The sequence below is a fragment of the Globicephala melas genome, chromosome 8, assembly GCF_963455315.2.
Source record: "Globicephala melas chromosome 8, mGloMel1.2, whole genome shotgun sequence".
Lineage (NCBI taxonomy): Eukaryota > Metazoa > Chordata > Mammalia > Artiodactyla > Delphinidae > Globicephala > Globicephala melas.
In genome coordinates, this window is record NC_083321.1 from 54,951,008 (window position 1) to 54,974,105 (window position 23,098).

The 23,098-nt window shown below is 41.3% G+C and overlaps 1 protein-coding gene across 5 annotated transcripts in view; it reads right to left on the reverse strand.

Moving 5' to 3' along the window:
* ALG8 (ALG8 alpha-1,3-glucosyltransferase) overlaps positions 1-18,035 on the reverse strand; it is a 28,406-nt gene extending 10,371 nt beyond the window's left edge. For 4 of the 5 annotated variants that reach the window (XM_070046165.1, XM_070046163.1, XM_070046164.1 and 1 more), the window contains exons 1-5: positions 17,917-18,035; positions 13,069-13,147; positions 6,632-6,825; positions 3,347-3,456; positions 2,057-2,124 (exon numbers count right to left, since the gene is read on the reverse strand). In XM_070046165.1, the coding sequence (XP_069902266.1) occupies positions 2,057-2,124; positions 3,347-3,456; positions 6,632-6,825; positions 13,069-13,147; positions 17,917-18,011 (546 nt within the window). In that variant the 5' untranslated portion in view covers positions 18,012-18,035. Of the gene's footprint in view, positions 1-599; positions 762-2,056; positions 2,125-3,346; positions 3,457-6,631; positions 6,826-13,068; positions 13,148-17,916 lie in introns of those variants that run through there. The other variant, XM_070046162.1, reaches the window with a different exon arrangement.
* Between the last annotated feature and the right edge of the window lie 5,063 nt (positions 18,036-23,098).

The window sequence follows — 23,098 nt, forward strand, 5'->3', positions numbered from 1 at the left end:
GGTGATCTGTGATCAGTGATCTTTGAGGTTACTACTACAACTCACTGAAGGCTCAGATGATGGTTAGCATTTTTTAGTAATAAAGTATTTTTAAATTAAGGTATGTACATTTTTTTAGACAATGCTATTGCACACTTAACAGACTACAGTATAGTGTAAACATAACTTTTATATACACTGGGAAACCAAAAAATTCACATGACTAGTTTTATTGCAACATTTGCTTTATCGTGGTGGTCTGGAACTGAACCCACAATATTTCTGAGGTCTGCCTGTATTTGGAAATACTTAACAAATGAAATATGATGTCTGGGATGTGTTTCAAAATAATCCTCTGTGTGTGTGTGTTTAGATCACTGTACTGTTTTCTCCATTTTTGTATATAATTTAAATTTTCTATAATAAAAATGTTTAAATGTAATATAAGGAGAACAGAGGCAAGTGATTCCAGCCAGCTTTTGTACTGAGCCTAGTCGGTTTATAAATTCATTATTTCAACAAATATTTATTAAGTACTAAGTTTGATGCTGAAGTACAAGATACATCATCATAACAACACACTACAAATTCTCCTTAAGGAACATAGGGAAGTTAATTACCTTCACCCTCTAATAGCTATACAATAGCTGGAGTTGATTTCCAGAGAGGATCTGGGAATGAGAGTACCAATGATTACACATAAAGCTATGCTAACAAAGAATCACTTAAATCTTATATTACATGTTAGGTAACATAAACTACAATCAGGCTGAAGGCACCAAGTGTTGTGCCAATAGTACCAGATCTAACAAACTTCCTAGGAGAATTAAAGGCATTCTGATTTAGGAAAAAAAAAAAACCACCTCCAAACTGAGTTGACTATAACTAAAGAAGTCTACATTCTACCTACCTCACAGGAATTCTGGAAGGATCAAATGAGATAATGGTCCTGGGGTCCTGGGGTTTGGAAGGATCAAATGAGACACTGCCAAAGGGAACATGAAAGGCCAAGTTCCTCCTTTGACTGTCTCATCAGGTGTGGTCTAGAATAGATGCGTTAGGAATGATAAGGCAAAAACAATGGGATGCTTCCAAATCTCTCCACCGGTTTTATTATTTATTTAAGATTCAGAGAAAGTCTAGCTGGTTCTATAGCTAAAGTTTAGTTCATTTGTTCAACAACCATCCAACATTCATTCATTGAACACCAATTATGATCTACGTATAATGTGGCTTTTTATGGTTAAAAGAAAAAAACTTATCCACACATTTATAGTTGCCAAAGAACTTTAAAATAGATTATTGAATTTGATCTTTCCAAAGTCCCTGTGAGGCAGGTGGCCCCATCTTATAAACAGAATGTATCAAGGGTAAATTTTATTTTATGGATGAGAAAACTGAGGCTGAGGGGGTTGACGGTTGCCTTGGGTTAATGGTTCCCAAACCTGATGGTGTATCAAAATTCCCTGGAGATTCCTAAAACCCAATCCCAGAGATTCTGATTCAGTGTACAGAGGAGTGTCCCAGAAATCTGAATTATCCTCCTCTATGAAAGGAGGAAACATTTAACAACTTCACAGAATAGTTACAAGGTTTACTCAATAATATATTACCTATAACGTACCCAATCTGAAGCAGCCAGTGCTTTTGAATAACCCCTGTCTGAGTCACACAGCTTAGTAGGCTTATTCAGGATTTCAACTCAGGTCTTCTGGTTCCAAATTCCATACTTTCCATTACACTATGCTACATGCTGCTGATGGTTAAGGCCCCGCCATCACAGTTACTACATAGTATAAACTGCTGAAGATTTCATTCCTGGATAAATGGTCCCAACCAAATATAGAAACTCAAGTTTATTTTAGGCCTGCCACACTCTAACAAGTTTTTAGAGTATAATTTTCTCATCTGTAAAATGGAGAAAAGTATTATTAAAAGAGAAGATGGAATTTGTGAGAAATATTCAATAAAAGTGTCTATAGCACTTGGCAACTCAAAACAGTTGGTCAAATAAACTTACCTATCACCTTTACAAGCTAAAAACCAAACTAATATAATTAGCCTATTTCGTGTTTACCTGAAATAATCGTGCAATAGAGAGTAGCATTAATCCAGATAAAAAACCATTGTACTGGAAATGAATATCTGGACTTAGGTCAAGGAAAGAAAACAGAGGATGCCAATTTCACAATGAACTGTGCCCGCAGACTAAGTATAAAAATTGCAAATGCTTCCGTTATAGGTAAATTAAAGACAAAAATATTACTACCAGTTTGGACTTTTCATAAAAGTGTTTTGTATAAACAGCCAAATCCTGGACAAACTTTTAAATTAAAATTTATGTTTAAGAAGAAAACCAGGAAACTTTCCCAAATTTTCTGTACCTTAAAGAGCCAGCAACTAAAGGAGTTTTTTGTTTTGTTTTGCTTTTTAGCATCAGGGATAAGAAAGGAAGGGACCTAACAGCTACTGAAGGCCACTGCATGTAGCATTCCATTGTTTACAGTACACATACAGTGAACCTGTGAGGTAGTTAGAGCTCAGAGCATTAATCCACTCATGGCCTAACACTACTTGAATTTCATAACTGAGATTCAAGACCAGGTCAGACTTAAACCGAAGTCTCGGTGTTTTCTTCCACACCTGGCTACCTCTATGAAAACGGTAGAAATTCGGCTTCTGTCATTCGGATTTTAGTTACATTCAGGAACCACCCCCCACCCCGCTTTTTCTTTTAAGATTTTTTTGATGTGGACCATTTTTAAAGTCTTTGTTAAATTTGTTACAATATTGCTTCTGTTTTATGTTTGGGTTTTATGGCCACAAGGCATGTGGGATCTCAGCTCCCCGATCAGAGATCAAACCCGCACCCCCTGCATTGGAAGGCGAAGTCTTAACCACTGGACTGCCAGGGAAGTCCCCCATTCAGACCCTTTGGATTTAAGAACTTTGCCTATTAATATGTCATAAGCCAAGATGGCAGAAAAGCATGAAGGCCTGTCTGTTTCCATATGGACACTGTGATACGCCGTTTCCTATAAAAGGTATTTAGAATAATGTGTTATAAACTATTTAAGATATGTGTATTAGATTAATCTAAAGACAGTTACCAAGTCCCAGTATATTGCTTTACTGGCAGTTTACTGGTTCTTGCACGTCACCACTAACTTTTCAGGGACAAAGTGCTCTAACAATCAGAGTCTGATGAAGTTGGGCAGAGACCACAGTTTGGGGAACTGACCAACCCACCCCACATCCACTTTCAAAAGCAGCTCACATTTCAGAATCACCTTTACAGAAAGAATTAATCTTATACTTAGTATATATCAAATAAGTAAGGGAACAGTACATAAAACGTCAAGGATACGGTCTACAATTAACAACCCGAAGTTCCACAGCAGTAATACTGATAGAATGAACTTTGGCTTCTCTGTAAGTTCTCTGCCTGCTTTTTTCCCATCAATGCATTTACAGCACCTATATTGGAACATGAGGAAAGAATCAGAAACAAATTTAATCTTCATTAGAACACCATAATACTTCTACAGAGTACACTCTGATATACTCCGATGTGTTTGATTAGCCATTCCTGATAAAGTGTCCATGCCATTCTTTTTTTTTTAATGTGGAACTATTTTATTTTGAAAATGATGATTAAAAAGTGACACTGAGGCTGAATAGCAGTCAGAAAACCCAGGTTTATATCAACCCAAATATGAAGAAAAAAAAAGGAAGAAAGAGATGGAGGAATGAAGGAGAGAAAGGATGAAGGAAATGAAGCTAGTATTTATGGAGTACTCAGTGCACACTAGATGCTTTCATTCAGAGTATTAAATTTACTTCTCAAGGACCATGGGAGTTTTTTTTTAAAAAAGGAGGAAAGGGACTCCAAGAGAATTTCTTGTAGTCCTTCAATATGACTGCACCCAAAACACAGCTCTAATGTTGCCAATTATTAATAGGGAGGAAAAAGAAAGGTGATGGAGTCCAGTTCTGGTGATGCTGACAATTTTCCAATTAAGGTGCCCTTAGGTGTCACCTCTCCCAAGAAATTCCAGTGGGTTGGAAAAATTTTAGTTGCTTCCCTGTCAGTTTATTAGATTAGACACAGGGATTGGGGTGTCCATGCCATTCTTGACTGTTTAAAAAGGTGGTAGCAGAAAGAAAGGCCTCAGGGCCAGTTCCACGTCTCTTTCTCAGCTATGCTGATTTGAAACAAAAGTCTTCATTTTTTCTTTTTCTTGAAAACAAAGTCTTCATTTAATAAAGCAAACAAACAATAAAACCATCCATCAAAAACCCAAATGTAAGGATTTTGAAAATTGAGAGGGCACACACTATTTTGGTCCTTAAAACTAAAAAATGCAGACCAGAATGATATAGCACTCCAAATTATATATTATGATACCAGCCAAGTTAAGAATAGACCTGTGAAGACTTCCCTGGTGGTGCAGTGGTTAAGAATCTGCCTGCCAATGCAGGGGACACAGGTTCAACCCCTGGTCCAGGAAGATCCCACATGCCGTGGAGCAACTAAGGCTGTGTGCCACAACTACTGAGCCCATGCGCCACAACTACTGAAGCCCACGTGCTCTAGGGCCCACGTGCTGCAACTACTGAAGCCTGCACGCCTAGAGCCCATGTACCACGACAAGAGGAGTCACTGCAATGAGAAGCCTGTGCACCGCAACGAAGAGTAGCCCCCTATCGCAGCAACTAGAGAAAGTCTGTGTGCAGCAACAAAGACCCAACGCAGCCAAACATAAAATTTTTAAAAAAATATATTAAAAAAAGAAAAAAAGAATAGACCTGTGATAGTTTGGGAGAGGGTGGTGGAGGGAATTGAAAAAAAAAAAGAATAGAGCCACAAACCTGCAGCTCTTGATTGCCCAAATAATTTAAAAATCTCCTATGAAAAAATGTATGTTATTTAAAGGTAGAGATATTAAGTGACAATACCAGGTGACAAAACAGTATGATCCCATTTTTATTTTATAAAAATTAAATTCAGATACAGGAAAGAGGCTGAAATAATATGCACCAAAATGTTGATAGGGACAGCTGTAAGTGCAGGAGTATGGGTCATTTTTACTTTGTGTGTATGTATAATTGCTTTCTGTTTTCCAAAATTTTGACAATGAAAAGGATGTATTATTCTATAAAAAGATTTTAAAAAAATGTGTTTCATTTGAATATCAGCAAATTCTAAAACCAAAGAAATCTAAAACCAAAAGAAGACATAATAAAGATGCAATTAAGGGGCTTCCCTGGTGGCACAGTGGTTGAGAGTCCGCCTGCCGATGCAGGGGACACGGGTTCGTGCCCCGGTCCGGGAAGATCCCACATGCTGCGGAGCGGCTGGGCCCGTGAGCCATGGCCGCTGGGCCTGCGCCTCCGGAGCCTGTGCTCCGCAGCGGGAGAGGCCACAGCAGTGAGAGGCCCGCGTACCGCCAAAAAAAAAAAAAAAAAAAAAAAAAAAAAAGATGCAATTAAATAGGGGTTAGCAAAAGGTGTCCTGCTTTTCCTCCATGGAGCCTCAGTTTCCTCATAAATAGAGATAGTAACCTTACAGGGTAATTGAGAAAATTAAGTAAGTTACTAATCTATACAAAGTGCCTTGTTCCAGATTTTTATCTTACTTAACTGTTCCCTCTACATTGTAGATGGAAATGAATTCTACTCCCTCTCTCTGCCTGTATACACTTGCCCTGAGAGTGTGAATTTAAACATTTTGAGTTAAAAGGAGTACATTTACATATCACCTTCCCTTTCAACTCTTGCCAGGTCATAAAGAGAATGAAGGTCAGGGTGGCAAACAGCAGTTATTCCACGAAAATGAGCAGGGGTTAAAACATCCCCAAGGGAGTCTTTACTGAATGGGGCAAGAGTTCAGTCTAGAAGGCCTCACAAACAGAAATGATCTATTTATGACAAAGGTCATTGAATGGACACCACTTATTGCTCTGTCACAATCACACCAGCAGGCTTAAGTCTTAGGACAGAATAGAAACCAACATTAACTGGGAAATCGCTACTTGGAAGTCACTGTGCACAATATTCTACGTACGTGTATTCACCTACTTAAAAGTAACTTGTAAGTAAAATATGCGAAACATTAAAATATAAACATAACTTAAAATTAGTGAAGAGTCTTCATGAAGGAAAGAATCCAGAGACTACAACTGAAAGCACTCAGTAAGATTTCTTGAGTTTACTACAATGGAAACTCCATTGGTGGTTAGCATTATGCGTATGTATGCATGAGTGTGCTGTGCTGTATGTAGGTATGTGTATCCCAAAGAACAGGGTAGGTCATGGTAGCCTCTGGTAGTCTGCTACAAGGAAGGAAAGAGAAGCATGTAGAGCCACTTTGGGCAGGAGAAACGGTCCTGGAACTCACTTGGGACTACTTTTCACAACATTCACAATCTCTTGTTCTACCTCTAACTTGTAACCCCACCTTAGCCCCCATTTTCTTCCACAAGATTCAGCTAGACTGCTTGCTGTAATTACTCATTGTGAAGTTTGAAACACAACCATTTTGGACTGTTCTAGCATTTGCTATTATATGAACTTTGTTTGCCCCAAATGAGGAACAATGCTATAATATTTCCTCAACACCTTCCACAGGAAATGACATTCTCAGACTTACTCATGGACAGCATACACAAAGAGTGTATCTGTAAAGATGACGGAAAATCTCTGGAAGAGTAAGGTCCTTGAGCTGCAGTAATTCAGATTACGGACATTCAGCATCTCTTGATCAAAATATTTGGCAACATGTGACAGGGCATACTCAAACCATGCAAAAAAGGGGGGGTAATCCAAGGTCCACTCTGAAGTTGCCTGTGGTAAAAATTGAAGATAGAACATATCCTAAGTAACTGAATAAATAAAGAAGGTGCAAAGGTTGGAAATTTTCATTCTCTCATCTTTAAAAAACACACATGATGAAATTATACTTAAAATATGCCATAAATAGAAAATTTTCTGTTAAGTCTGAGCAGAACACCAAAACATGTTTCCTAAGTTATTTAATACAGTCTTCAATTTCCTTAGAGTCAACTATATTTCACAAGAAGTTAATTTGAAAACTTTTAATAATAAACTTGGTTATGACATGGTTCTACTCATCTAAATATAAAAAGGAAGCTAAGGCATAACGAATGATTTACTAGCTTGAGTTCAAGATCTGTCCCAGAGATTCAATTTCCCTATCTGTAAAATGAGATATTGTGAGGACTAAATAAGTTAATACATATGAAATACGTTTATAAATGAAAAAATGCTACACTGATGCTACTTATCTTTTGTTCCACTAGGTCATGAGATCCTTGAGAGCAGAAACCACTCTGTCATTTCTGTATCCTGAGCATTTAGTAAGTTCCTGATATATTATATAATCATTAGTTAAATGAATGAATGGTCACTAATGATTAAATGAAAATATAGATCATATGAAAAACATATAAACTTTATATAAAAATATAAAGTATAAAAACTTTATGATGCTATATTTTGTTGTTTTATTTCAGTTTCTGCATTCATACAAGGATGACAGTACCTAGTTCATGGGTTATTAAATTTTACATATAGGGCTTCCCTGGTGGCACAGTGGTTGGGAAGCCGCCTGCCAATGCAGGGGACAGGGTTCGGGCCCTGGTCCGGGAGGATCGCACATGCCGCGGAGCAACTAAGCCCGTGCGCCACGGCTGCTGAGCCTGTGCTCTAGAGCCTGTGAGCCACGAATACCGAGCCTGAGTGCCACAACTACTCGAGCCCGCGTGCCTAGAGCCCATGCTCTGCAGCAGGAGAGGCCACTGCGATGAGAAGCCCGCGCACCACAGTGAAGAGTAGCCCCCTATTCCCACAACTGGAGAAAGCCTGTGCGCAGCAACGAAGACCCAGTGCAGCCAAAAATAAATAAATATTAAAAAAAAATTTTACATATATATATATATATACACACACACACAGTATTGAACCAGATATAAACTAAGTATCAGTAAAAAGTGTTAATTGTTATCATTTAAAACATTATTACTATCCTCATAGCATGTCCCTAAAACTAAACCTGACCTTGCACCTAGAAGAGCTGAGACAGTAATAATCTCCCTACTCTGCATTTGTTGCTCTTTTCAATGGAAAACTCCTCTCCTTCTGGATGTGCACTAAGGGTTCACTAGGTACTAACTGAGTGCCCACAGGGACTACTATTTAGGGTCTCTCTATAGTATAAAATGAGGCAAGGGAGACTCAAACTACTTATTAGCTCTTTGTTCATGATAAGGATGAATGAAACCTTTAGGTCTCAATAAGAAGTAGCCTATTTACTCCCCCTGCAGGTATAAAATGCAAAGGCCAACCCAGAGGCTCTCTGTCTAGGGCACTCAGGCTACGAACCCACCCATTAAATTTTCCTTTATGAAAAGTTCCTTCTCTAATCCCAAATCTTCAATGTGGGGTGATGAGCCACTGAACTATGGAAAGAAAAATTAGAAATTCTATTTTTTACTCTTATCCTTCTTAATTTCTGTTTTTAAAAGTATATTAATAGGGCTTTGCCTTTATAATTTATAAAGACGTCTTGGGTAGTGAATGCTCAAAAATGATTTCTGGCTAGGGAACATATTTTTTAAAAAGTTTTGAAATTACTGGTCCATATAATTTCAAGAAATTCCACATGAATCTAGACTTTATTAACATCTGTGGTTTCCAGCCACAGTTTCTATGTCAGAGCTCACTCTACGCTTAAAGAGCCATTTATTTTATTGGAAGTCTAAAAGATTTTCCTACTTTATTTTATTGACATATTTATTACTTTAAATAAAATGGGGAACAGAAAGCATGAAAAGAGTTGGGAGAAGGAACAGGTGCTGCCTGAGATGGTCATTTATCCAAAACAAAATGTCCCTGCCTTCCCTTGCCATCCCCAACCCCACACCACTCAGGCACCCTCTGTTATGTTGGTCCTTCTCCCCAAAAAGACTTCCCAAACCTAGCCCAGAAGGCCCTCCTGACATCAGGGATTTCCAGCTGGGGCCATCATCTTACCTAAACAGCTTTTGGGAAGCCAGGAAAGTGATTAGCTAACATTTCCTCCCAAGTGAAGAGTTCTGTCACTTATATGTGGTAGAGCTGGGGCTCAAATCTGGGTCTCCGACTCCAAATCCATTAGCTCAGGAAGCTACCACAACAGAGCTGTTTCTTCAAGTACAAAAACATCCAACCTCATTTTTACATATGAAGATGTAAAAATTAATAAACAGAAACCTCAATTAAGATAGAATCAGAAGGCCAGAAGGGGGAGGTCTCAGGCCCTAGGAGGACAGCAGAGCCCAACAGCAAGAGGAAAGTCTCTTCTTTCCTGCAAAGAGCTCAGACTGTCACAACTCAGCCAATGAAAAGCCATGGACTCTGTTTACTCTAGCCCTCCCAACTTCCTTTTTCCCTCTTTGAAAGAATTCTCCTTCCCTCTCTATGCACTACGCAGGGACTAGCACATGACTCGCTATGGTTGCAGACCCTGAATTGCTATTTTCTGCTGAACCTGAATAAACCCATTTTTGCTGGAGAAATAACTGGCAGTCTACTTGTTTTAGGTCAACAAAGATTCAAAACAATTGTGTTCATTCCACAAATATTTATTATGGGTCTTTTTAATGTCTTTCCCAACCAATCGACCAATCAATTTAATTTGAGGCCAGAACAGAAAGGTAGGCTAGAAGTCAAAGCTAAGAAGGGCTCTACAAAGCAATCCACTGCTCACATGTCCACTCTCCTTAGTATGGCAGAAAGACCTTCCAGACCTGAGGCATGTGCCTCTCCAGCCTTATATCCTACTGTGAACCTCGCACTTGAGTTTGTGTTGATTTCTTTTGTTGTTATTTCTTTTGTTGTTATTGCTGAGGAGGGCAGGAAGAACAAAGAATTTTACCATTACTAGAATCTCTTTTACATAAACCTCTTCTATCTAAAACAAGCCAATAACAGGAGACAGCGCTGGCCTAAATACAGTTTTAGGAGTACTAAGTAACAGGTAGTAGTGAAAGTTATAGGACTAAATGAGAGAACAGCCAGAAAGAATTATAGAATTAAAAGAAAAAGGGCAGCAACCAACACAACAATGTAAAGCAATTATACTCCAATAAAGATGTTAAAAAGAAAAAGGGACCACAAAGAGAGGCAGAGGGAACCAGCTTTTGAAAGAGTGTGTAGATGAAGAAGAGTTAGCAAAGGAGACTAAGAAAGGATAGTCAGAGAGCAGGGAGGAAATGGTGAGACAGGAGACTGCCTTTTCATTTACAGGATGAAGGTCATTATATTAATAATGCTAAGTATTAATAACCTTTAATAATATTTAATGAGCACATTTGTTCTAAGTACTATGCTAAGCACACCACATACATGATATTCATTTCATCCTAATAATTATTTATTATCATTTAATAGCTGGGGATACGGAGGCTTTGCGAGGTCAAGTAGTTTGCCCACAGTTGCCCAGCATAGGTATTAAGTGGCAGAGCTGAAAGTCAAACCTAGGCAGTCTGAAATCACAGCCCAACCTCTGGACAACTAGGCCACACAAAAAGTTTCCTCACTGGTATGCATACATACATGCAAATGGAAATACTTCACACTAAAGAAACTACTTAAAGTTCCTTAGCATTCTTATGAAATACTTGTAGTGTTGTTATGTGAGAAGGAACTTGGTCAATTAGGTCAATTGTTCTCAAGCTTTTTCAGTGCAAAGGGCTATTCTGACCTGACCAAAAACCCCCAAAAGCAACAACAAACTCACAGAAAACTTTACAGCTTGTCTTAAAAAAATCTTCCTGACAGCAGAGTGCTGTTTTTGATCAAGTCATTTTTGAGCTGATGTCTGTTTTCCATGAAGTATCATATGCAAGTTAGTAACTCATACCAGAAATAAAAATACAGACATGTTTTTCTAATAATAGAATAGAATGGTTTGTATATTACCAGACACCTACACATCACATTTGATTATTCCTGTCCTCATAAATCACAAAATGTTAGGGAGAGACAGGATCTTAGAAATAATTCATTCCAAATCCTCATATGCCAGATGAGAAACCAAGGCTCAGAGAGATGAAATGTATTTTCTATGCTGATGCAGAGCCAGGTCTTGAATACAATTTTCCCTCTTTCCCAATCCAATGTTCTTTCAAAAAGTATGTGGCATATATTATAATTTCCCATGTATAATTTGGGAAACTCACTTTGAAGTAAAGGGGTTCCCTAATAGTTCCAGAGGGCAGAACTGAATGAAACTGACTCCTCCTAAAACCAAGTTCCCTTGCAGAGTTTATGATTAACCTCTCTATCCAAAACGTTATTCCCTTTCTTGTCCCACCATGTTCTCCTCAGGAATTGAGGAGTGTCAAAGAAAAGGGGGGACTGAAACCGAGTAAGACCCTGCGGGGCCTACCCAGGTATAAAACCCTTCCTGTCCCCCACTTCTTGTTTGGCCTTTCAAAGAGCAAACTCAAGTAGTTAATGATTAGAACAATAGAGTCACAGGACTCCTAGTTCCTCCTGAATGAATATAGACAACAATTGGACTCATATCTTTGAGTTGTTCTGAAGAAACTAAGACCCCTGCACTCAGTGGAGGATGGTGACTATATGCTGTCCACAAGCACATAGACTCCAGACTAGAACCAGAAGGTTGATGATTAAGATTCCCAAAACAAGGACTTCCCTGGTGGCGCAGTGGTTAAGAATCCGTCTGCCAATGCAGGGGACACAGGTTTGATCCCTGGTCTGGGAACATCTCTGTGCGCCTGTGCGCCACACTACTGAGCCTGTGCTCTAGAGCCCGCGAGCCACAACTACGGGGCCAGCACACCACAACTACTGAAGCCCACGCGCCTACAGCCCGTGCTCCGTGACAAGAGAAACCACCGCAACGAGAAAGCCCGCGCACAGCAACGAAGACCCAAAGCAGCCAAAAAAAAAAAAAAGATTCCCAAAACATCACCCTATGACCATACCACCAACCAATTAGAAAAATGTCCATGAGCTGATCATGCACCCTGAGACCCTCACCCCTACTGTGGCCTTTAAAAACCCTTGCCTGAAAGCCATTGGCAAGTTCACAGTCATCAGCGATGGCAGCTACCACCTGATGGTGAGCTGGTGAGCCCTGAGGGAACTCAGAAGGGAAAGAATACCTGCCACCTAGCAGTAATCAGACTGCAGCCACTCCCTACCGTGAGCCCTGAGGAAACTCAGGATGTGAACATACAGGAAACTGGCCCCAGATAGCTGAGGTGCATATCGAAGGAATGATTTCAGTGAGCCCAGACTCTTGCATCTCCCCATATATAGAAAAGCGCTAAATTCCTTAACTTGACATATCTGGTTTCTTTAATTAACAGTAATCTTTTGATGTTCCCGACTACCTGCCCTTTGTTGCAAAACTCCTATATATTCTGGCTCCTCCCTCGCCCCCTCGGAGCAGTTTCTCAGAGCTATCTGAAATGCTGTCTCCCAGGCTGCAGTCTTCATTTTGCCCCAAATAAAACTTAACTCACAACTCTGACGTTGTGCATTTTTTAAGCCAACAAGGTCTTTTGAGAACTAGCTGCCTGTTCTCTTTGCCTGGCACCCTGCAATAAACGCTGTATTTTCCTTCACAATAACCCAGGATCAGTAGATCTGCTTTGTGCGTGCCAGGCAAGGGGACCGAAGTTCGGTTCGGTAACATGAGTAAAGACTATAATTTTTTTTTTTTTTTTTGCGGTACACGGGCCTCTCACTGTCGTGGCCTCTCCCGTTGCAGAACACAGGCTCCGGACGCGCAGGCTCAGCGGCCATGCCTCACAGTCCCAGCCACTCCGCGGCATGTGGGATCTTCCCGGACCGGTGCACGAACCCGCGTCCCCTGCATCGGCAGGCAGACTCTCAACCACTGCGCCACCAGGGAAGCCCAAGACTATAATTTTAATAAAGATTTATTCAACCTATGATCACAGGGAAAACTGTTTGAATATCAATAATACTTACATGATTTCACACATCATCTTAAAAAAAAAAACCAAAAAGGTGAAAATTAAAACTTACCTCATAATACCACTGTGATATTGGCAAACTGTGGGTGATAGCAAGCCAGTTTCGGTGCACTTCAAAATCTGTGGAATGGCTACTCAAAACAATCAGATGAAGAAAATGAGATTTCATAACATTTATCAATCTCACATTTCTAAAATTAGGCTTTTAAATGGACCAACATCCCCTACATAGTCACAGCTCACTATCCTATAAAGACACAAATAGGTATTTTACATATTCCTGAAACACCTCACTTACCTGGAGGCCAGACCTCCTTCTGGAAAAGGTGGGGAACCTATTCAGTAAGATGTTGTGGAAAAACCCAAACGAACATTTTGGCCAACCCAACACTAAGTGAAAAGAGTCTCTGAGTCATCTAAAGCAGTGGTCCCCAACCTTTTTGGCACCAGGGACCGGTTTGGTGGAAAACAATTTTTCCACAGAGTGGGCAGGGTGGGGGGATGGTGTTGGGATGATTCAAGCACATTACATTTATTGTGCACTTTCCTTCTATTATTATTACATTGTAATATATAATGAAATAATTATTCAAATCACCATAATGCAGAATCAGTGGGAGTCCTGAGCTTGTTTTCCTGCAACTAGATGGTCCCATCTGGGGGTGATGGGAGACAGTGACAGCCAAAGTGTGTTGCTTATGTCTGGTCTACTCCATAAGATGCAGCTTAATTGTCACTTGCCACTCACTGACAGGGTTTTTTGTTTTTTTTTTAATAAATTTATTTTTATTTATTTATTTTTGGATGCACTGGGTCTTCGTTGCTGTGTGCGGGCTTTCTCTAGTTATGGCGAGCGGGGATTGCTCAGCAGTTGTGGCGCAGGGGCTTAGCTGTTCAGCAGCATATGGGATCTTCCCGGGCCAGGGCTCGAACCCGTGTCCCCTGCATTGACAGGCAAATTCGTAACCACTGCGCCACTAGGGAAGTCCCACTGACAGGGTTTTGATATGACTCTGCAAGCAATTGATTTATTATGGTCTCTGTGCAGTCAAATCTCTCTGCTAATGATAATCTGTATTTGCAGACACTCCCCAGCGCTAGCATCACCACCTCAGCTCCACGTCACATTATCAGGCATTTGATTCTCATAAGGAGCACACAACTTGGATCCCTCGCATGCGCAGTTCACAGTAGGGTTTGCGTTCCTATGAGAGTATAATGCTGCCGCTGATCTGACTGGAGGCGGGGCTCAGGCAGTAAGGCGAGCGATGGGGAGCGTCCGGTAATTGTCCGTGGCCTGGGGGTTGGGGACCCCTGATCTAAAGGGCTGACCAAAAGCCCATACATTTTCTTAAGGGAGGCCCTCAGGCTACTGCTCAGAGGTGACTTATTCTTGTTCACAAACAATTCTAATAAGATTCATTATCTGGCAAAGGCCTCACACAGAAGCTGGATCTTCAAGAATCAGCAGGAGTTCATCAGACAGAAAAGGTGGGAAAAGGCCCCTGCCCTGCCTTTCTTATGTCTCCAAATTCTGTTTACTGGTCCCCCTCTCACTATATATAAATATATCCAAGTATGTCCCCTATATACAGGGGAGGAAAATTATTTTCAACCCTTCCAGGTTCTGTGGCTGGTCTAAGAATTAAATTGACCTAAGACAGAATAACAGGAGGGAAAAAAAGACAATTTAAATTACATACATATGTACAGGAGCCCCAAAAGATATAAGATGAGACTCAAAAGGTGGCCAGGTGATTGAGGCTTATCTACCATCATGAGAGCTAAGGAGAGGGGTAGGGGTCTGGGGCTTCAAAGAGGGGGGAAGGCAACTCTTGGGAAGGTGAGAAGAGAATGTTTGGCAAGCAAAGGTTGCTCTGCCTTGAAGCTAAGTCTCTCAGATGAAAAAGTGATCTCTGGTAATAGTTACTTTCCAGGTACAGGCCTCCTTTCTAATGTAAATTTCCCTCGAAAGTAACTTTTACTGTTTTCAGAGCTTCTCCTATGTCTGCAGTTCCTCAAGATAATAAGTCCCGAAAAATCCTTACACCAAAGAGGCGTATTTTGGGGTGGCATATTCTGGTGCCCTTCACTCCTCTTTAGCAGGACTTTATTTTTCTGTTTATTACTCTGCTTTACTTCCCCTCCACATCTTACCTGATATGTGGATGGGCTCAATACATTCTTGTTGAATTAACCACTCACCAGTCAACAATGAGTTCCACAGCAAAACCTGATTTACCTTTTCTAGTGTTTTACACAAGATTTCCACTGTGACAACTCTCTCGTGAGTTTCTTAGCCAACCCCTTCCATGTCTCTTTCATGGCTTCCCATTCCAGTACTCATCAAGCAAATGCTGATGTTCTTTTCTTTCAGGTTCGGTTCTTGGTCTTCTTCTTATGCAGTTTACTCTGCTCTGCACAATCTCATTCACATTTATTGCTTCCACTAAGAACTGTGTGATGATGACTCCCGAATCACATATACAACCTTGGTCTCTTTCCTGAGTTCTAGAAGAGAGACATCTCCAACTTCCTGCTGACAACGTCACCTGAATTTCCTACAGATTTCTCAAAATCACAATTCACAGCTGATCTGATGACCTAGCAATTACATTTCTAGGTATACACTTGTAGGGGAGCAAAATACGGCAACGCAAAATGTGTCTTTTTGGCATGAGGATTGATTTAAGCTGATTATTTTTAAGAAACAGAAGACTCAGGAAGTCTTTCTTTTTACCTCCCTCTTAGCTGCCTAAAGAATTTATATAAAGGGCTTGTTCCCAGAAAAGAGCTATCACCCCTGATATCTGCAAAGAATATGGGCTACGTGTGGTGAGGGAAACTCACCAGAACCTAGAGATCACAGTCCACTCTTATCTCTTCATGGCCCAGCAAACATATATGTGAATTGCCTTTCTCCCCTTTGAAGTCCCAAACTACTACCCCCAACATCCTCTTTTGTCTTTAGCTGAAGATGGTATTTAAGGTGAGGGGCTTCAGCCATTTTGGTGAGTTACTCCATTTTCCTGAGTCTCTCCCATGTACATGTTATTAAACTTTTGTTTGATGATTTTCTCCTGTTCATCTGTCTCATGTCAATTGAATTCTTAGACCAGCCAGAACCTGGCTAGAAAGGTAGAGAAAATTGTCTTCCTCCCCAATAGAGGGAGGAAGTTTCTTCCTCAACAGAAACACATACATATGTTCAAGAAAAGACATGTACTGGGTCTGTCTTCAGTCCTACAATTATGTCAGAGACCTTTCCCGACACTCAATCTAAAGTAAGTCCTCCTTGTTAGTTGCCTTATAGGATCCCATTCTTTCCTTTCATAACACTTAAGACAGCATTGTTATGTAATTACATATTTGTGTTGATTTATTTCTGGGACTGTTATCTTCACTAAACTACACTCTTTATAGGGTTAGGGATCATATCCATTTTGTCTTCCCCTCTAGTAGCTTGCCACAGTACCTGGTTCATAATAAAGCAGTTAGTAAACATTTTGGTGAATACTTTTGCATTTATCCTGTAGCTTCCCTCTCACATTCCAGGGGTTTCCTGTTTGAGAAGCAGAGCATTAACTACAACTACATACATTCTTAATCCTGGATCAACAGCAGTATTCAAAGTAACAACCCTGAAGACACATTTCTAGGCTGAAGTAACTAAAGCAAGGAACATCACCTTATATCCACGGATTAAAAAAAAATCCCTTTCATTCTGATTTGAAAGGAATTTCCTACATTTTAGAAGGATTTTTCCAATTTGCTTTTAAAAGAGAAAGATGTCTCTTATTTGTTTTCAGTTCTGCAGAAAGTTCAACTGACGAACGCCTTCTTTTCCCAAGTCCCTGTAAGTCATTTTGCTGAACCTACATATACATTTCATTGCTTATATACACATCAGTATGGATTTACCTATACATACAGCTCTTCCATACCCAACGAGAGGTCACCAAGAACTTGAACCAAAGGATACCAATAAACCAAACACTAAACTGGGAAGGGAGCAAAGGAATGAGGGGAAAAGTCAAGGGAGAGGAAATAGGAAGGATGAACAGATGTGGAAGCCAATATTAATAATATTAATAAATACAGAGTACCCATTGTATACACATTACCACTGAGTGGTAGTTTCCTAATCGGATCCCATGCTTTCAGTCTTGGGTCTGCATCCATTTGTCGCACAGCAGTCTAACCCTGTGTGACCTGACTACTGCCTACCTCATCCTGTGTCACTCTCCTCCTCCCTTACTGCTCTTCAGCCACAATGCTCACTTTCTGTTCCTGGAATGCTCTGAGTTCTTTGCTACCACAGGGCCTTTACACTTACTCTTTCCTATGCCTGAACTACTTTTCACATTGCTTATTCTTTTTCATCCTTCAGCTTTCAACTCAAACATCACCTCCTAAAAGAGGACAGTAAAGCCTTGCCCGGTAGCCACTCTCTACCTCTTTTACAGACCTCATCGCAATCTGAAACTTTACTGTTTGTCTATCTGGCCCCACCAACTTCCCCAGAAATGTCTTTCTCAAATGCCTCTCCAGGACTTAGAACAGTGCCTAGCACAGGAGGCAGCTGATAAATACTGTACTGGCTGAATGAATGTTGGAGGTGGGTGTTGTTTATCTGCATGTTAAGGAAGAGGACCTTAAGGTCAGAAACATTAAAGTCAGACAGTGCCAGCCCTGACCCCAGCCATCAGGGCTATGATCTAGTGAACAGGTGAAATAACACTCAAAAGGCGGAGTGGGAAGCATAGCAAAGGGGTAGCAGCGACCGCATGACTTCAAGTTCCCTTTCCTCCTCGCACCCAGGAGCATCCACGCTTCTCTCTCCCGCCCTGACCGACCGCGGGGCCTCCCCGCCCAGCCCCGGGCAGTGCGGGTCCCTTACTAGGTGGGGATGAGAAGGCATTTGAGAAGAGTCACCCCGAGCGCCAAAGCCGAAAACCAATTGCCACCACCTGTCGCAACTCCGAGCGCCGCCATTGCTACGGCGCCACCCGCTGTCAATCAACTTGACCCGCCTCCGCGCTCCCGCGCATGCGGAGAAGACCCTCTGAGGCGGCCCCCGTGAGCTGCGCGCATGCGCTCAGCCGCTCAGCTGCTCAGCCAGCGGAAAGCCGGGGATGGACCGTTTAAACTTCCCGCTCCGGGTGCTTTCTCCGCTCCGCCTCAGTCTCCGCCAGGGAGTGCTACCCCGAGTCTGCGCGGTTTGTACGGCGACAAGTTTCACGTGCTACTTTATGCTTTGGTTCAAATAGTTGCTGGGCGTCTGCTCTGGGTGTTGATTTTGCCTATTGTTGGGGTACCTGGTGAGAGAAAACTTTTTTTCCTGGAGACGTTCACATATTAATGGAGGAGACAGAATTATAATCCCAGAGTAACAGTAGATAAAAGTACCTGAGGATACTGGAGGCGCCTAATCCAGACACCTGGAGTATTAGCTCCAGGCAGAGAATGGGCTGGGCAAAGGTACAGATGGGAAAACATTCTGCGCTTCTAGAACTCTGAGCTGGGCTCTGGGAAAGTACCTGCCTGAGGGGAGCCCACTGTGGAAGCAGGCTAGAGCCTAGTGCTTCTTCTGTCTGTACACTTGGGGGATCTTGTTAAAGTTCAGATTCTCATGCAGTAAGTCTAACAAAGTCCTACATGGTGTGGATACTGCTGATACCTGGGCCGTAAGAGCCGAGGCACAAGGAATGGAGCTAGTCTTGTCACCCTCTTGTACTGTCTGATTTTGCACAAATGAGTAATCTTTCTTTTCTTTTTAAAAAAATATTCATCGGGGTACTGTTTATTTACAATGTTGTGTTACTTTCTGCTGTACAGCAAAGTGAATCAGTTATACATATATCCACTCTTTTTTAGATTCTTTTCCCACATAGATCATTACAGAGTATTGAGTAGAGTTCCCTGTGCTATACAGTAGATCCTTATTAGTTATCTATTTTATACATAGTAGTGTGTATATATCAGTCCCAACCTCCCAATATATCCCTCCCCCCAATGACTAATCTTTCTAACCCTGTTTTCCTTTAATGTAAATAGCAGGTTAAAAATGGTGTCTGCCTCATAAAGTGGTTGTGAGGATTAAATGAGGACACTTGTAAATTGCTTGATATGATGCCAGGACAGAATAAATATTCAATAAAAAATGTTTCAGAGAAGTTAAGTACCTTGCTGAAAGATAAACAGCAGGTAGGTGACAGTGTCACTCTCCTCAGATGAGTTTATGCCCTCCTGCAATTTCAAATGCCATCCACATGAATATGACATTCAAATTTATATCTCAGGGGCTTCCCTTCTGGTGCAGTGGTTGAGAATCCACCTGCCAATGCAGGGGACACAGGTTCGAGCCCTGGTCCAGGAAGATCCCACATGCCGCAGAGCAACTAAGCCCGTGCGCCACAACTACTGAGTCTATGCTCTAGAGCCTGAAAGCCACAACTACTGAGCCCAAGTGCCACAACTACTGAAGCCCGTGCACCTAGAGCCCGTGCTCCGCAACAAGAGAAGCCACCGCAACGAGAAGCCCACACACCACAACCAGAGTAGCCCCAACTAGAGAAAGCCCGCACGCAGCAACGAAGACCCAACGCAGCCAAAAATAAATTAATTAAAAAAAATTTATATCTCAAGCCCAGCCCTTTTATTTCACCTCCAGACCATTATATCTAACTACCTACCTGCCATCTCTTAGATGTTTTTTATTATGCGGTACGCGGGCCTCTCACTGTTGTGGCCTCTCCTGTTGCGGAGCACAGGCTCCGGACGCGCACGTTCAGTGGCCATGGCTCACAGGCCCAGCCGCTCCGCGGCATGTGGGATCCTCCCGGACCGGGGCACGAACCCATGTCCCCTGCACCGGCAGGTGGACTCTCAACCACTGCGCCACCAGGGAAGCCCTCTTAGATGTTTTAAAGGCACCTTGCATTAGTTTCCTAGGCTGCTGTAACAAATTATCCCTAACTTAAAACAACACAAGCTTATTCTCTTACAGTTCTGGGGATCAGAAGTCTAAAATCAGTCTCACTAGGCTAAAGTCAAGATGTCATAAGGGTTGGTGCCTTCTGGAGGTTCTGAGGGGAGAATCTATTTTCTTTTTCAGCCTTTAGAAGTTGCCTGCATTCCTTGGCCCCTTCCTTGCATCACTCTAACCTCTTGCTGCTACTGCCACATCTATTTTCTAGAATCAAATCTCCCTTGCTTCCCTCATATAAGGACACCTGTGAATGCATCTAGGACCCTCCCATCTCAAAGTATTTAACTTAATCACATCTGCAATGTCCCTTTTGCCATATAAGGTAATATTCACAGGTTCCAGTGTTTAGGACACAAATATCTTTGGAGGCCATTATTCAGTTTACCACACACCTCAAACTCAATATATCTAAAATTGAACTCGTGATCTTTCAGTATTATCCACTCAGAGAACGACACCAACCAACCATTCAGTTGTTCACCTCCCCTGCCCCGCACCTGCAAACTCACTGTGAACTTACTAACTCAATACCCATTCCCAATCCCCTTTTTCACTTCTTCTAAAGAGTCTAGAAAAGTTAAAACAGTTGATCTTCCAGCTTCCCTGGCAGCTAGGTGTGGCCTGATGACAGCTCTGTCTAGTAGGACTTAGAAGTCTGCTGGGGGGTTTCCGGGAAAGGGTTTCCTTTCCTGGTAAAAGAGGCAGTTGTTATGGATTTTGCCCCTAATTTGCACATAATACTGGCCCTGACATCACTGCGCTGCTAAACAAATCCCTCCTACCTCCAGAATTCTTATCTTCTTATTATCTGAGGAAACACATACACACATACACACATCATACACACATACACACATCATCATCATCCTTATGTATTTGAGCCACTGTTGGTCATTGTCTGCTCCTTGCAGCTAAAGTATTTCTAACTGCTTTTGCCTGGTCCTGTCTGTCTGACTTCCTTAATCCTCTCACATTCATCCACTCTTCTCCACCCCCTGTTCTCTTCTCTAGCCTAACTGATTTGTTTTCAGCTTCTGGTACATGCCACGTTCCCTCCTGTCACTGCACCTTTATACATTCTTTCCCTATATTTGGAATGTTCTTCCTTCTCCTTGTTAAAAAACAAAATTCAACTGAATAAGTCTTAAAGATCTTCTTGGTTTTATTCAATGATTTATGAATCAAGCAGCATCCAATCTAGGAGACAGAGAGGAACTCTGAAGAGCTGTATGGAAAAGATGACTTTTATAGGCAGAGGGGAGCAAGAACAAAGAAGTTATGCTAGGCAAAAAGCAGATTGGTTATTGCAAGTTTACTTTCCCTATAGGGGATGCCAGGGGTTTTTTCGGGCACATTACTCAGCTAATGCTGATAAGGTGATTCCTGATTTTCTGGTTTAAGATTCCATTTCTGGGAGGACAAAACTGTAATTGAGTCAAGTCTCAGTTTGGTCGTGTGGAGCTTAGCATAAGTGATTCTATTTTGGACCAGTTGTCTTGTTTTTAACATCTCCCTAGGCTAGTTACCTCTCCATTCTTTAGCTCTCAGATCAAGCACCACGTTCCCAGGAAACCTTCCCTGACCTCCCTTTGTGCACCTGTCAGCTGAATGCAATCACACATTTATTTGTGTGATTATCTAATTCTCCATTAGGGATTCATACCATGAGTGCAGGGACCTTGTCTGTTTTTACTCACTATTGTAGCAGCAGAACTGGCACAGCAGCTGGTGCAACATATGCACTCAATATTTGTTGAATGGCGTGAATGTCTGGAACATGATTCTGTCTTTCCTACCCCTGAGTCCCTGCTTTTTTCCCTCACAGTACACCACCGAGAATGAGTAGATTTCAACCCTGGGGAGATATTGTGCCATTTTTCCAACTGCATTTGCTCACTTTGTGTCTCTGTGTTGCATTTTGGTATTCTTGCAATATCTCAAACTTTTTCATTATGTTTGTTATGGTGATCTGTGATCAATGGTTTTCTTTTTGTTTGTTTGTTTGTTTGTTTTCCTAACCCTCAAGCCACTCTAATGGACACTTCGTGGAGCAAAGATAAGCTGTTCCTGCCACATCTGTCCAAATTGCAGATTTGGGAGCAAAATTAATGACTGGTGTTTTAAGCCTCCCCTTCTCCCCACCCCAAAAAAATCACATTATCTCAGTAAAACATAGAGCTATGCTCAGGTTCTACTTAATCAACGTTCCTGAACTCAAAAATATATAAATTTTAAGAGATGGGTGCATATTTTAAAACAAGCAACCAAAAAATCACCAGGCATGACTATTTCTCCTTTTCTTGAAACCGTAAGGTCAGTTGTCCCCTGAGAAATTTCCTTAGTTCATATCTAATACTTTTCCAGTTAACAACCAGCCCAAATACCCGCAAACCAATATATGCCCCGATTCCTCATTCTATACGATCATTTAAACAAAGCAGTATGAACTAGGATATGAAAACAAACTTTTTGTCGATTTTTTTTTAAAACAAGGTCCTGTTCCTTGCACACCTTGTAAGAATCCTCTAAACTATTTGAGAAATTTGTTCATGTTTATAACACCTAGCAAACAATCCTAAAAGCCATAGGGCAAATAATCAGCCTTCGATTAATGGTTTTTGATGTTACTGTTGGGGAGAGGGAAATTTCCCCCTCTACCCTTCTTGAGTTTTTGCGGCTGGACTAGTAATAAAATTGACACAAGACAGATTAACAGAAGAAAAATAAATTTTGACTCATGCACATGGAAGTCCCATAGAAATGGGACCTAAGAAGTGGCCATACAGGAAGCTTTGATGTTTCTTCGACAAAGAATAAATTTGTGAGGAATTGACAGGACTAGGAAACTTAGCTTTTGGGTGCCCAATTAATGAAGAATCTAAACAGAGCTTGGGCTTGGGTTAGTAAATTAAAGAAGTAACAAGGTTTATTTATATAGGCTTCTGGGTCCCAAATTTCCTATCTTTGGCAGTAAGGGTGTCCTTCTACCTCCAGATGCCGGGGTGCACCTTTCACATGAGAGATTTCTTTCCTGCTTTCAGGGAGACAGCAGGGAGAATCAGTGTCCCTCTTGCGTTGGCTATTTCTTAAG